Source organism: Peromyscus leucopus, chromosome 1, assembly GCF_004664715.2.
Source record: "Peromyscus leucopus breed LL Stock chromosome 1, UCI_PerLeu_2.1, whole genome shotgun sequence".
In the NCBI taxonomy this organism is placed as follows: Eukaryota; Metazoa; Chordata; class Mammalia; order Rodentia; family Cricetidae; genus Peromyscus; species Peromyscus leucopus.
The window spans coordinates 149,319,559-149,334,399 of NC_051063.1; the positions used below are offsets into that span (position 1 = coordinate 149,319,559).

Here is a 14,841-nt window from a genome sequence, read left to right on the forward strand (position 1 = left end):
ATAAAGGTTCCGCTGTCTCTCAATACCACCGAAAACACAGCGGAGGATGAACACTGACAACTGACTTCTAAGTTATAAGCCTCTGGACCACGAGGAACCCCCTGGGCTATGTGAAGAAACACGTCATCCTTCAGCGGTTCTGAGCTTTCGGGTGGTTGGCACACAGTGTGTCTCGGTGAATTCCTCCCATTCCAGATGAAAATGGCACTTCAGATTGGCCCAGGCCACCCAGAGAGGAGCTGTGTCTTGCACAGGGTGAGGAGGTAAGTAACAACGCAAGGTTAACATTCTTCCTTTCCCTCTGCCATGGCAACCAGCACACTGCAGACAGAGGCTGTTCCATCCACCTGCTGACAGCAGGCACCTCATGATGGATGTGCAGCATGCCAGAAACAAAGATCTGCAGCCCAGCCAGCCCCTTCTAACTGATGGAGGAGGATGCTGTCACTCCAAGCACGTGAGCAAGCATTAGGACAGCTCCTGGCTGAAGCTTCCTCTCCCCTCTGCCCTGTGTCTAGTGACCTGCTTCCTGGATCATATGCCCCTTTCCTGTCCTCTTCATTTTGGTGACTCAGGACCTCAGGTAGCTCCTATCATGTGAAAAGGGGGAAGGAAATTTTTTGAAACCGTCTGCAACTAAAAATGCAGTCAGGCTGTGGTCTATCGGTTACAGACAACATCCACTACCATGATCCCTAAAAGGACCCCTAATAGAGTCCTATCATTTCCAATGTGCCAACTGTGGCAATGATCACAGAGCAATGAATTTCTTACCTGGGGTGTTGGTCCAAGCCCACTCTGCTGTCAGTCATCCAAAAGCATGGCCCAGACACGCTGGATACCTGTTACTTTTATCGTTCAGTGTATATTCCTACTTAAAGATTGCTATACAGTATTGTGTTCCTTTTGTTGCTATAACGTAATATATGGGGTGAATTTTGTTTCTTTGTTTGCTTGTTTTCGAGACAGTGTGGCCGTGGCTGTCCCAGAACTTGCTCTGTACCAGGCTGGCCTTGAACTCACAGAGGTCTGCCTGCCTCTGTCTCCTGAGTGCTGGGATCAAAGGCATGCACCACTACTGCCCAGCCCGGGAAATAGTTATTTTGGCTCACAGTTTTAGAGATTTCAGTCCCAGAACAATGGCGGCAGCAAAGCAGGGAAAATGGTAGGAGAAAGTCTAGGGTCTCTATATCCCCAAGGACATGTTTCATTAGCCCTGTCTCTGGCTTCACCATATCCCAATAGTACTACAGACTGACCCGAGGCTTTAATATAGCTTTTGGGGTACAGTTATCCAAATTATGGTTAAAAAAACCCTATTGATTCATGTTTTCTCTGTTCACTGTAAAAACATACCACACAGCTTGGTATTTACTAACACACAACGTTCAGGCCTGCATGGACACACTCTGCAATGCTCACAGCAACATAATTGCCTAAGGAGACACTTTCCCAGAATGCATCCCTGCTGATGAATGCCTATGCTTGGTTCACCGTGTGGCTGGGTGAAGACAATGGTAGTTTTCCTTTAGCATTCCAAAACTGTTTCTTTGATGCTAGCGGGTACCTCAGCTGGGAGCAGTCCATTGTTCTGACTTGAGTTTGTATATGAACTATAGCCAACATCAGACCACTTTCCCTGATATTCAGAAATTCAAGGGTGATAAGACACAGTGTGAAGACCTTATCTCATGCCCTCGCTCTCCATGGCCTTCCCAACATATGGTCTCCAATTGTCAAGACCTTCTTTGGACTAATTCATCAATGATTTTCTCTAACTACCATGTCAGGGTTCCTATAAACCGATTAAAGCATTTTCTGGTTAATTCTCTAATTAACATTTTTTTCCCTTCTCTTCTTTCCATTTTATGCTGTTGTGAATTCTTTCTGGTTAATGCTCTCTCCCAGTCTTTCCCCTGAAGACTTGGGGTCATTTATATGCTGGCTACTTTCTTTTAAAGCTCCAAGAACTCTTTCTTTCACTCCCTACCATTTCTTCACACACATTTCCCTTTTGTAGATTGTGGTATCCTTTTACATTCCCCTGTTGATAGTATTGGTAGTTTTGTTGATGTTTACCTCTCTCTACATGGCTTGTTTCCTACAGCTTACTTTAAAAGCAAACAAAAAAGCAAACCAAAAACCTATTGAGGCTTTGCATTTCCTGATGCAGGCTTTCTTGACACATCAGCTCAGCTCAGCCGCTCACTCCTGTTTGCCTGGGAAGATTGAGATGTATCAGAAGTTCAGTGCCAAGTGGCACCTTCCAGTGTGGCCTTCTCTGTAGTATGCTAATTGGACACTTGAGCAGCTATGGATGTGAAAACGTGCTAATGATTCCCTTTGGCCTGGCTTGCTCAGCCAAAAGCCTCTCCTGGGCTTCTGGTTCCCTGTGCCATGAAATCTCTGAAAGGGGCTTATAGATGTCAGAAGACGCATGCGCACTTGACCCTGACCTTGCTCCACTGCCTCTGCCACTCTGCTTGAGGAGTCTTTATCTCCTTCAGATGGATGCGGTCCCCCCTCAGGAAGAGGAAGGAGCAGCTGCAAGGCTGCACAGGGCTAGCAGGGGATCCGAGCATCTCCGGGAACAGACTCTTGTGCAATTATTATTTCAAGTCCCTTCGCCATCCATTTCCACTGTTGCCCAGCGCCACCCATTTCCTTCCTATTTCAGGCTTCCATTTTATTGGGTCTGTGGGGGACTTTTTAGCATTACTGGCTGCTGCTGCTTCCTCTCCTGTGCACTTTTGTCTTATAGTTGAGATTTTTGTCTTACAGTTGAGGTTGTTTCAGAGGCTCCAAATGGCAGTTAAAGTCGAGACAACTACCACCTCCACCCCAAAACCTCACCCATCTTTAGTCTCTTCATGGCTCACTTGCCCTCACTCGGTCCACCTGATCTGCCTCCCCCTCTCCCCATTTCCAGCTAAAAGGAACTATCCCTACTCTCGCCTACCTATGCCATTGTTGTCAAAATCCTACCAGCAAGGAAATATGGAACCATACAGTGAGTGTTCACCGGAGAGCAGAACTGGACCCCTAGGACATTTCCATCTGGGCTTGGGACAAGGAAGACCAGGCTTGGGGCCCCAGTCATTAAGTTCTTCGTGAGCCAACTGCTCAGAAATCATTTGAGGTGCTGACTGTTGTACCTAAAATGCTCGGGGGCTCACGGGAAACCTTTGGGAGGCCACCATCTAAAGGAGGTTTGGATGGGGCACATCAGGGTAAGGGTCCATTGACTCAGGCTACCACAGAAGCCTGTGTCGGAGGAATGCGATGCCTAATATAGTGCATGTCCTAGGAAGGTTCCCCAGTGCAGGCAGAGCCCACGAGGACAGCACAAGTGACTGTTGAATCCCCCCAGCGACAGAGGGTCAGGAAGGAACACATGGCCAGAAAGGCAGTGTAGGGGCCAGCTCTTTCCCAATGAAATGACTGTCTGTGGCATGTGGTGGGAACAGAGGAACATTCTGAGTCATCACTTGGTCAGGACACAGTCTCTTAAATGTCATCAACACAATCTGCCTGGAACAAAGATGACTACTTTCTGCCAAGTCGAGACCCTCCTACGGAGCCTTGATCCAACTTCTCCACCAGACAGCGGCCCGACAGTGAGGAAATTGAGGGTGTGTGTTAGCACTCAGGGGTGCTCAGACGTTAACATAAATTTCACAACTGAAAATTCCAAATTGCTCACTTTCCCATGATTAACAGAAGTCAAAGTCTTTTCAATTCTAGGCTCCCAATTAATCTGGCGGAGAACCTGAAGTCAGAACCATGGTTCTTAATTTTGCCAGTGCGATGATTGCCCCTGCTTTAGTCCACTAGGGTGGACATCTGGCTGCCTCCCCGACTTGCTGGTGGCTGACTTGTTTCAAGGCACCACCCACAATGAAAAGCTGAGGCTGCTGACCCTGTTCTCACAGGTCGGAGGCCAGCTGCGACCAGAGTCCTGAAAAGTGCGTTAAGATTGGTTCAAAGGCAGTAGGAAGCTATGGTTTCTCTGATGATGGCCTAGTGTGTTTGGAGAGAAAGACTATGAACGTGTGTGTCTAGACTCGAGAGCAAGGTGGCCTGGTTGGAAGGCCCCGGCGGGGCGCAGCCGAGCATTTCCTTTAGAGGCCCAGACAGTGGATGGGTGGGGCGCCCTGGGCGGGGTCCTCGCAGCTAGTGGTGTTTGAAGCCTCCACGACCGCGGTGGGAGAGGGGCGGCCTGGAGAAGTTGGCAGCAGGCCTGGGGCAGGAAGGGGGAGGAAGGGGCCCCATGTTCCCTGAACAGCCGCGACCGCAGCAGCCCCAGCACGTAGCTCCCTCTCTCAGCACTGGCAATGGTGGGCCCTGCACCAGCCAGGTTAACATAGGCTCAAGGGCAGCGCGGCCGCGCGGGGGCGGGGCGGGGCGGCCCGGGTGGTGACTTGGCTCTCGCCAGGACTGCACCGAGGACCGGAGCTCAATGGGGGCAGAGTGTGGAGGTGGCCGGAGGCTGCAATACAAGCCCGGCCACCCGAGAACTCCGCTGCGGTGGGGTGAGGAGAGGCAGTGTCCCGCCCATAGGCGAGGCCGGCCGCCTAGGTCCCGCTGAGACGGATACGCCACCTCGCCCGCGCTCCCAGCGGGCGGAGCGACCACAGGGTGCCCTCCCCAGCGTTGCCATCCTCTCGCGCCACCCACGGCTGCCTGCGCACAAAAGCTCCGGCACGGAAAGGCCCGGCGGGGTTCCCGCTGCGGGAGGCACGCGCCCTAGCCCTGCGCCGCTACACCGCGGCCCGCCACCCTCGAACGTCGTGCGTCACCGTGCCCCGCGCTGGGCTCCGATTTCCGCCCCGCCTCCTGCCGGTCCAGGGACACGCCCACTGGCGCGCGCAGGTCCCCGCGGCCAGTAGAGCCCTCTGGAGGCCCGGATTGGCGAGATAGAGCACTCCAGAGCCAATGGCGTTCGCGAATGCCACTAGCCACGCCCCTCCCCAGGGCGCGGGCGCGCGACCGCACCGTCCCTCTGGTGCGCGCTCCAGGCTCCCCGCCCCCTTCGTGCGCGCTGCTCCCTGCGGCCGCTGCCGCCTGTAACCTGCGCCGCCAGGATGTGGCTGGGGGCTGACGTCGGGTCCAGATGTGGCCCCGGCCCCGCCCACCCCCGGGGCCGGTCCGCCCACACCGAGCCGCGGCGCGCACGGAGGCTGTCCCGCCTGCCACAATGCACGGTGGAACTGCGACCGCAACTTGCAGGGGTCTTGCCTAACATCGCCGCTCGACATCCGTAAGACAAGCGGGCCTTGACGCCGCACGCGGACCCTCCTCGTTGGAGCCCCCCATGCGCTCACCCTCCAGTACCCGGCCAGGCGGACGCGGAGCCGCGCGGGTGACGGCAGAAGCGGCTGCGCGCCCAGCCTAGCCCAGCCCAGCCGGAGAAGAGGGCGCGCCGCGCCCCCGCCCCCCGCCGCTCTCCGGAGGCCGTGGGTGCGGATGCGCCGCTGACGACTCCTGCGAGAGCACCGCGCGCCCGAGCCCGCAGCATGGCAGCCGCCGCCTATGTGGATCACTTTGCCGCCGAGTGCCTCGTGTCTATGTCCAGCCGCGCAGTCGTGCACGAGCCGCGGGAAGGGACTGAGCCCCGGCCCGAGGGCGCGGCCGCCGCCGCCCCCACACTGCCCCGTGTTGACGAGCGCCGCGACGGCAAGGACAGCGCCTCGCTTTTCGTGGTGGCGCGGATCCTAGCGGACCTCAACCAGCAGGCGCCCGCGCCCGCCCCCGCGGAACGCAGAGAAGGGGCCGCTGCGCGCAAGGCGAGGACCCCCTGCCGCCTGCCGCCCGCGCCCCCTGCACCGCCGCCCGCCCCAGAGCCCGCCTCCCCGGGACAAGCAGGCGCGCCGGCCGCGCCCCCCAGCCCCGCGTGGAGCGAGCCCGAGGCGGCACTGGAGCCGGAGCCGGGCCCCGCGGGGAGCGGCGAGCCCGGCCTCAGACAAAGGGGTCGGCGGGGCCGGAGTCGCGCCGACCTCGAGTCCCCGCAGAGGAAGCACAAGTGCCACTACGCGGGCTGCGAGAAAGTTTACGGGAAATCGTCGCACCTCAAGGCGCACCTGAGAACTCACACAGGTCAGTGGGGCGGCCCGAACGCCGCGAACGAGCGGACTAGGGACTGCTCGGGGGGCCGGCCACGCCCCCAGAGCTCCGGGCCCAGCGCTCGAGGGGCTGTGGGGGGCGGGGAGCCGGGAGCTGTGGGCGATCGCGGCCGCGCCCCTGCCCTGGCGCTCCGGCCTCGCGTGACGCTGGCCGGGGCGCTTGGAGCCGGCGCCCTCTCGGCGACCGCGCCCCCATCGGGCACGCCCCCTCCCGGGTTCTTGGGGCGGGGCCGCGGGGTAGATGTCGTCATCCGGGCTGCGGGCGGCGCGGGCAGGTGCGCTCGAGGTGGTTGGGGGGGGCGGTCGGCGCACCCCGATTGGGGCGTGGGTGCTCCCGGGGCTGGAGCCTCGCCATCCCCCTCCCCAGGCCTCCGGGCGCGCTCTGGCTAGGGAGGGGCCGGCCCGGGCGGGCGAAGTTCACCCGGGGACAGAGATCCCTTCAGCCACTCGGCACATTCTTCGCTCTCTTCTTCCTGTAATTTTTCCAGCGCTCTAAGGTTTAATTTGTCGCAACCCGACCCAGCGGCGGCGCTGGCCGACGCGGGGGGCGGTCCCAGCCCTCGCTCCCCACCCGCGGCTCTTTGTAGGAGCCCCAGCCCATCCGGCCGGCGGGGGCGCGCCCGGCCGCAGGGGGCTGCTCCGCTTTCTCTAGGAAGGCGCGCTCTGTTCACCGCCCTTTCTGGCCCAACTTTCACCTGCTCCTGGGCTGGGCGCGGGTAGGTGGCACCTGTACCAGGACCGCCCGCCTGAGCCTGCAACCTGGGGTGGCGTAGGGTCACTCGCTTCTGTGGTTTCCGGGCACCGCTTCGCAGCGCTCGGGCCCCAAACTCGGTAGTTGATTCGTATATGGAAGCCCCCCCCCCCGCCTTGTTTTTTGGTTTTAACACAGCGGTGCAAACATTTCGTTGTATTTCCTTTGAGCTCACGGAAACTCTTCTGTAATCCTGAACTCTTTTTACAGCTTTGAGGCAAGTTCACTACAAAACACTTAGTTGCGTTGCTTTGTTACCAGGGGCTGTACTTTTGTTGTTGTTGCTAAAACAGTTAAGTGGCTGACCAAAAAGCACAGGAAGACACTGAGGCCGTGGAGGCTAAAGCTCAAGGCCTTTCTGCCCGTTTGTAATGGGGCGTGCCCGAGCTCTGCCGATTTCTAGGCTAGGGGTTCTCAGGCGAACTTTTTCCGCAGAGGCGGGGTTGGGGGGGGGGGGATGGTCCTAGCCCTTTGCTATGGCCGCCCAAACCGCGTGGCAGGTGATGGGGTTGAGTGAAGGCCGGGCCATCTCCAGGCATTTAGAGTCAAAATTAATGGTGTGTGAGCCCGGGAGGTGGGTGGGGTTTCGGTAGGGCTCCCAGTTCTGCTAGGAAAAGCGGCCGCCGGGGTGGGTGTGGCCGTGGGGGAGGAGCAGAGCTGGGTTCAGAGAACCTGATGGACCAAGAGTGCTGGGTGGGGCTTGGGGTGTTCGGCGACCAGCTATCGGATTGAGAAATCTGGGTGCAGCATATTTCACCGTGGCTTCCCACTTGCAGTACCGGGTAGCCGATCTGGTGAAAGGCAGAGGACTTGCCTGTAGGGAGGGGCTGGTCGTCGTGGGCGGGTTGGGTCCAAGATGTTTTTTTCCTTGTTGCCTCGCTCCTCCTTTCAGCCTCAGTTGGCGTTTAGAAAACGTTTGGGGGCGCTGAGGACCGCGTCTTCCGTAGTGGGGAGGGAGCCATTCTCTCCGGAGCGCCAGGAAACTCAAGAGCAGGTAGAAGAGGATAGAGCCGGCCTTCTTTTTGAGTGCCAATAGTGTGCTGTACGACCAAGGGTAGGCAACCGGGGCCGCCCTCCTTGTATGCTGAGATAAGAGGGAGGCGCCACCTTTGGGTGGCTGTAGAGTTCCAGGCCCTCTGGAGAGCTGGGGGAGGTGGGGGCATTGGAAGTCTGCAGATGTCTAGGCTGCATTTTATTTGGTACCCAGGTGAGTCTGATGACGATAGTTGCACATCTCAGATGCCTGCCTCTGGGTGGAGTCTGGTTCAGCCTCTGATCGGGAAAAGCCCTGGGAAGCCATTGCCAGATCTTGCAGCGCTTACCTAACTCACATTCGTAAGGGAAATAGTGAAGGTGTTGGGCAGAGGGGAGATTCCAGCAAGGTGGTCCCAGGGGCTTCCGCATAGGCGCTGGCTCTGGCGTGGATGTGGTTTGGTGTGTGAGTCACAGCGGGCAGTGGCTAACCGAGGCCGTGCCATGCCTGCTCCATCCCAATACCGGCCTTGAGAGCAATTGTTTTTGACAGGAGTGATTATAACAGCCACCTTAGCTAACAGGTAGCCGGCAACTCTGTGATGTGGAGCTGTTCCCCAGCCTCGCTGTGGTTTTGTGACATGTGCCATGACCACCTGGAAAGCTGGGGTGAGGGCTTGATGTTTAGTGCCTTTGGAAAGGGCAAGGGTCCCTAGCCAAGGCTGTCCTCTGATATGGACGCCTGAAGAGCTGTTTGCAAAGAGCTCCCCTCCTGCTTAGCTACGAGGTAATGGCCCCTCCCTCCCTAGTAGTTCGGTGGACCCTTGCCTCTCGCATTTCAGTAGTTGGTGTTACAGAAAATGCACAAACAAGCAAATAAACAAGTCCAAGCCACTTGTTTATTTAATTGGGACCTCTCAGCTTATACTTGGGGAATTTGCTAACCTTACTTTTGGAGGAGTAGCAAGGCCAGGAGCAGGTGGTTTTGGAGGCTGGGGGATTTGAGGTGGAAATGGAGGACTTCTAGAAGGCCTAGTCCATTGAGGAGCAAGCTCTCCTGCATTTGGAGAGTCTGGCGTGGCTGGTGGGTCTGCGGTGGAATGGTGGTCCACTCAGACTTCTGACATACCCTGAATAGATTCCTATGACCTCTTTGTTCCCATAAAGAATTGTTTTCAAAACTATTTCATGCTGTTATCCTTGTAGCACCTAGAACCAAAATATCTCCTTGTATGTTGCCTGGGCTGGGCTACTTAGTGGCCCCCAAGATACCCCGAGGAAGGTAAGCACAGTGTTGAGTATAGTCCCTCCCTGGAGGCAGGGGTAAGGTTTGTGGTCACCGGCTCTTGATTGGAGCAGGGGATGGGAAGTACAATAAGATCCTTCTCACTGTCTCCTGAATTAATTCAGAGTCGAGGTTAGCCTGAAAATTTATCCTTCCCCACTGAGGTGGGGATTTGTTTCTGCATGGGATTCTTGGACAGTGTATTTCAGCCTCCTCGGAGTGCGCTCTGACCTCAGAGCCTCCTTTCCAAGATGCTGCTGGGCCTCTTCTCACTGGCACTCTCTAACCTAACTGCCCAGAAATCAGTCTTCTATCTGAGCAGAGGATGGCTTGGAGAGGACTTCTTTTTTTTTTTTTTTTTTTTTTTCCCTTCGAGACAGGGTTTCTCTGTGTAGTTTGGGTCCTGGATCACCCTCTGTAGACCAGGATGGCCTTGAACTCACGGAGATCCACCTGGCTCTGCTTCCTGAGTGCTGGGATTAAAGGCGTGCACCACCACCACCACCACCGCCACCCGCCTTAGGCAGGACTTCTTTTACCTAGGGTAGAGCCAAGCTCCTTGATGGGCAGCCCTTTGTCTAGGAACATGCCTCTACCAATGGCTCCTAGCCCTGCCCCAAACCCCAGACTGCCAGTGGTCTCTTCTGAACCCTTACAAGTAGCGCACAGAACTGTCTCCCAGCTACCTATTGCTACCTGCACTGTGCGTCTCTTTCCAGGCATCTCCTGTGGATTTGCATGTGTGCATACCGCATTGCCATTTAAGAAGTGCATCAGTAGGATCCTCTGCGGGGTTCATTCCATGTGCTTACTTAAGGAGACAATAGTGTTCTTTATGGTGTGAGTGTTTGATGGTATGGTCAGTTATAGGACCAGGCCATGACTTCTGTGACCTCTTGTCACCCATGGAAAGCACAGGATTTGGTTCTGCTGTCTACCTGGTAGGTGACCGTCTTGATGCCGAGGAGTGGATGATTCTATAGAGACCTGGTGACATTACTCACGAGCTGATTATAGCACATGTGGAGCCCGTTGGCCTGTAGGACAAGGAACCAGCTGCACTTCTTGGTCTCCCTTGGGCGGAGGGAGAGACTTGCTGTATCACCACCGCCTTTCAAAAAGAGTTTTTATTTCCCGTTCTTTTCTCATGGAGAGCTTTAGAGTCCAGACCCACATTGGACTCTGCAGACCAGGCTAGCTCCCACTTGCCCTGTGCCTCCTCTCCTGGCTTCCTTTGCTCTGGCTTTTCCAGGCCCTCGGAAGTGCTCACCCACTGTTCAGTCCCGGTGGCAGTTAAGTGTGCCTCCTGGCACCCAGGCTGCTTGCCTGACGGGGGCTGGGGTGTACTGACAGGCAAGAGTAAGTCCTGGGCTAGAGCCCACTCCAGAAGAGGCCTCGGATCTGGGGTACACAGTGCTAGAAGTCCTCCAGTCCTCCAGAGAGGGGCCTTGCCTGGCAGTCATGGGAAGGAGCTTGTGGCAGCCTTTGTGCCCCCAGGTCCTGCTTGTTCCTGCTGCCACCCGTGGTTCCTTCCACCCGTGGTTCCTTGCTTCTTAGATGTAGCAGGGCAAAGGGACAGGTGAATTATATCCCAAGCCGCTAAAGGCGAGTGAGGAGCCGGGCGGTGATGGCGCACGCCTTTAATCCCAGCACTCGGGAGGCAGAGGCAGGCGGATCTCTGTGAGTTCAAGGCCAGCCTGGGCTACCAAGTGAGTCCCAGGAAAGGCGCAAAGCTACACAGAGAAACCCTGTCTCGAAAAACCAAAAAAAAAAAGGCGAGTGAGGAAACAAGTTGTAAGTGACTCATGTACGCACTTGTGGATGTGTGTGCCTTTAAATACACACCTGAAGAAACGGGAGGCGCTCAGTGCCGGGGTGCCTATGGTTCTGCTTCCAGCAGCCCTGGGGCCTGCCTTAGAGACCCTGTACAAACCAGCATTCTCACAGAGATTTCCAGGTGCCCGAGTGTTAAAGTGTATCTGGTTTGTACTTTGAGAAGGCAGTTTAAATGGCTCCCGAAAAACATGGAAAGCCAGTGGTTCTCAACCTTAAAACCGTAAAATTATTTTTGTTGGCTGCTTCATAACTGTAATCTTGCTACTCTTATGAATAGTAATGTAAATGTTTGGTAAATAACATAAATATCTGTTAGGAATAGTGATGTAAATATTGTGACCCACAGGTTGAGAACCGTGGATCTAGAGAGACAAGGTCGTTTCTCAACCACAGCTCTGACACTCCCAGACTACATGCTGGATATTAGGCCTCTTTGTACGTCTTCAGAAGGGTTGGTTGTTTGTGTTTGTGGTACTGGGGGTCAAACCTAGGCATGTTAGGCAAGCATTCTATCACTGAGCTGCATCCCTACGAGTTTTTTACCTTATATCTTCTTTACTTATATCCTGCATGGCAGGGTCTTCCCATGTAGCCAAGGGTGACGTTCAACTTCTGGTCAACCTCCTGGGTAGCTCGGATTTCAGGAGTGTGCAGCCACATGTAGAACTAGTAGAAGCACTCATTTCGAATAAGGATGGTTAAAAAGTGCCCACACTGCAGGTGCGGGTGCATCAAGGGCTTGCTTGCCCTGGGCAGTGTGCTTCTGAGTTTGGACACACCTACCATGTGCCCCTTTGCCACACTTCTTGGACCAGCATTCTGAGTGACACAGGCAGGCAAAGCTTACCTTGGTATTACAGAGCTATGGTCACCCCTGCCCTCGTTTGTATGACTGCTCGGGTGCCTAGGGGGTGGGGCAGTGAGCAGCACTGTGTGTCTCCCCAGACTGGGCAGTTGATACTGTACCATGCTCTGTTCCCTTACTCCCTCTCTGTAAGGCTCTGTCTTCTGTTTCCACAAGGGTCCCCAAAATCTCCACACAGGATCTGTCTAGGCAACACACTTTGTCAACAACAGCCCGTCTTCTGGCCATTTGAGAAACTGACATTTAAAAGATTTTTTTTCCCCCTATTTATTTAAGTGTATGGGTATTTTGCGTGCATGTATGTTGTGTCCCCTGTGCATTCCTGGTGCCTGAGGTGGTCAGGAGAGGGCATCAGATCTTCTGGAACTGGAGCTACAGGTTGTGAGTTATCATGAATGTTCTGGGAACTGAACCCAGGTCTTCTGCAAGAGCAGCAAGTGCTCTTAACCACTGAGCTATCTCTCTAACCTGAGACACTGGCATTTTTAGAATGGAGCCCATTTGTCCTGGAGAACATCCCATAGCCTGGACTGATTTGATACCTCACACTTAGTAAGTATAACTTTTAAGAAGTTTGATCAAGCTGGGCGGTGGTGGCTCACACCTTTAATCCCAGCACTTGGGAGGCAGAGGCAGGTGGATCTCTGTGAGTTTGAGGATAGCCTGAGGTACAGAGTGAGTTCCAGGATAGCCTGGAGAAACCTTGTCTCAGAAAACAGAACAAAACAAAACTAAAAAGTGACTGGTGATGTTGGGCATCTCTGTTACCAGAACTGGCAGGGAAAAGAATGTCAACTAGTTCCCTTGCTCTATCACATGGTTAAGATGGTGCTTGTTGACTCTCCACTGTAGAGGGACATGCTTTTCTTAATACTAACCAGCCTGTGGGCTGTTGCCCTGAGACTGGCCACTGGCCTTGTGCTCATCCGCCTGCATACTCCTGGTTGGTTTCTTTATCTAATATTCTTACATCCTTGACTGAACAAGTGTTGGAGGTTGAGGGTCGCTGCTTTTGTTGATGGCTTTCAAAGTTAAAGGGTAGTCCGGCGGCGGTGGTGCACGCCTTTAATCTTAGCATTCAGGAGACAGAGGCAGGTGGATCTCGGAGTTCGAGGCCAGCCTGATCTCCAGAGGGAGTTCCAAGACAGCCAGGGCTGTTACACAGAGAAACCCTGTTTCAAAAAGGAAAAGAAAAGAAAGAAAGAAATGTAAATAAAAATAAAATCTAACAGTATCCTGAGGGAACTTGAGGCACTGCCCTCTCCAGACAAATACAGCAGCACATTGCTTGTAATGAAAGGGCTTCCAGGTCCATTTATAGCAGCTCAAAGGTAGTTGGCATCGTTTTTGGCTTGACCTCCTATACCCTCACTTGGCTTGCTCTTATGTCTGGATGGTTGGTATCACCAGCACCTGTAAGGTCCTGATGAGAATCTACCTACTTTCAAGAAAACAGAACCCTTTTGTGCCCACATACCTGAGTCTGTAGAATTTGTTAGCTTGGTTTTTGTTTTTTAATTTTACATCTCTAAATGGGGTTTTTCCTCAAGAAATCAGCTTCCCATCAAAGTGGAAATAAATGTCTCTCCACCTTGGCAGTTCAGAAGTTGGCTTGGCAGTTCAGAAGTTGGCTGTGTGTGCAACTTCTGTATCAGATTGGGGCAATAAAGCAGCTGGCACCAGGCTCCTAGGCACAGAGTGTACTCCAGCCATGGTCATAGGCCAGTGTAATGGGGACCTGAACCCCAGCTGTTGGCTGTCCGTGGCAGGAATGGATTAGGTCTAAGGTACTTGTTGGAAGCCAGAGTGATGATCTTTCAAGCAAAAGCTCTGCCTTTACCCTTTGAATGTTTGTGTGTGTACGCACACACACACTCACACATAGACACGTGTTGTGAAGATCCCTAGTTAGTGTTGCTTAGGGAGGCCCAGGAGATGTGGCCTTGCTAGGGAAGCATGTTACTAGGGGCAGGCCTTGAGAGTTTAAAAACTGGCACCATTTTGAGTTGCTCTCTTAGCTTCCTGCTTGAGGTTTGAGGTGTGAGCCCTCTCGCTCTCAACTTCCAGGTCCAGCCACCGTGTCTGCCACCCTCTGGCCCCACCATTATGGAACCTAGTCCTCTGGAACCGTAAACCCAAGATAAACTCACTCTTCCTAGAGTCGCCTTGTGTTTTATCGCAGCAGTAGACACCCTAAGACAGGTAAACGTAGTGTCCGCGTCGTGTCTGAGCCAGGCATCCAGAACCAGGGGGTATGGTGGCTATATGGACACTCTGCTTTCTATTTCTCGTTTTAATTCAGGATCCACCCACACCCCCAACAACTGTGCCTGAGCTTTTTATGAGTCTTGCTCCTGAGGGAGGCACAGGGTTCCCTCACTTGGAAGTAGAGCTGTGGTAAAGAAGTATCCATATGCCTAGTCAGTTCTCATTTTTTTCCCTTGATTTTTTTTTTTTTTGAGCTAGGGTCTTGCTATTTAGCCCAGGCTTGCCCTGAACTTAAGCTCCTTCTGAGTGATGCGTGTGTGTGTGTGTGTGTGTGTGTGTGTGTGTGTGTGTGTGTATTCTAATGCTCTCAGTACTACCTATCTGTAGTCATTGTTTTTATTTGTGTGTGTGTGTGTGTGTGTGTATTCTAATGCTCTCAGTACTACCTATCTGTAGTCAGTTTTATTTGTGTGTGTGTGTGTGTGTGTGTGTGTGTGTTGGTGTGTTGCACATGCACATTTGGTGGAACACAGCATGGTACCGTGGGCCAGAATGTATCTTTGACAGGCCCCTCCTTTCCAGCATTGTTTTAAACAAACCAAGAGCATACTTCCAGAGATTTTTTTCCCTTGTGGGTGGGGGTGGGCACCTGTTTATTGTTCTCATTTTTGAACTTCATCACACAAAAACACTTGCTAACCAGGAACTTGGCCACACTCCGTGGCCATTGGCCAGTCTGTCCCAAGGTGACCTGTTTAGAAAAGCCCTGAGGCTTGAAGCCCTAGATTAAATGTCCTTGTAC

At 54.0% G+C, this 14,841-nt stretch overlaps 1 protein-coding gene across 1 annotated transcript in view; it reads left to right on the forward strand.

The window, feature by feature from the left end:
• The first annotated feature begins 5,043 nt into the window (after window positions 1-5,043).
• The window catches only part of Klf13 (Kruppel like factor 13), a 52,224-nt gene continuing 42,426 nt past the window's right edge, over window positions 5,044-14,841 (forward strand). Inside the window, exon 1 of the mRNA XM_028872846.2 lies at window positions 5,044-6,096. Coding sequence (XP_028728679.1) covers window positions 5,517-6,096 — 580 coding nt within the window. The 5' untranslated portion in view covers window positions 5,044-5,516. The remainder of the gene's footprint in view (window positions 6,097-14,841) is intronic.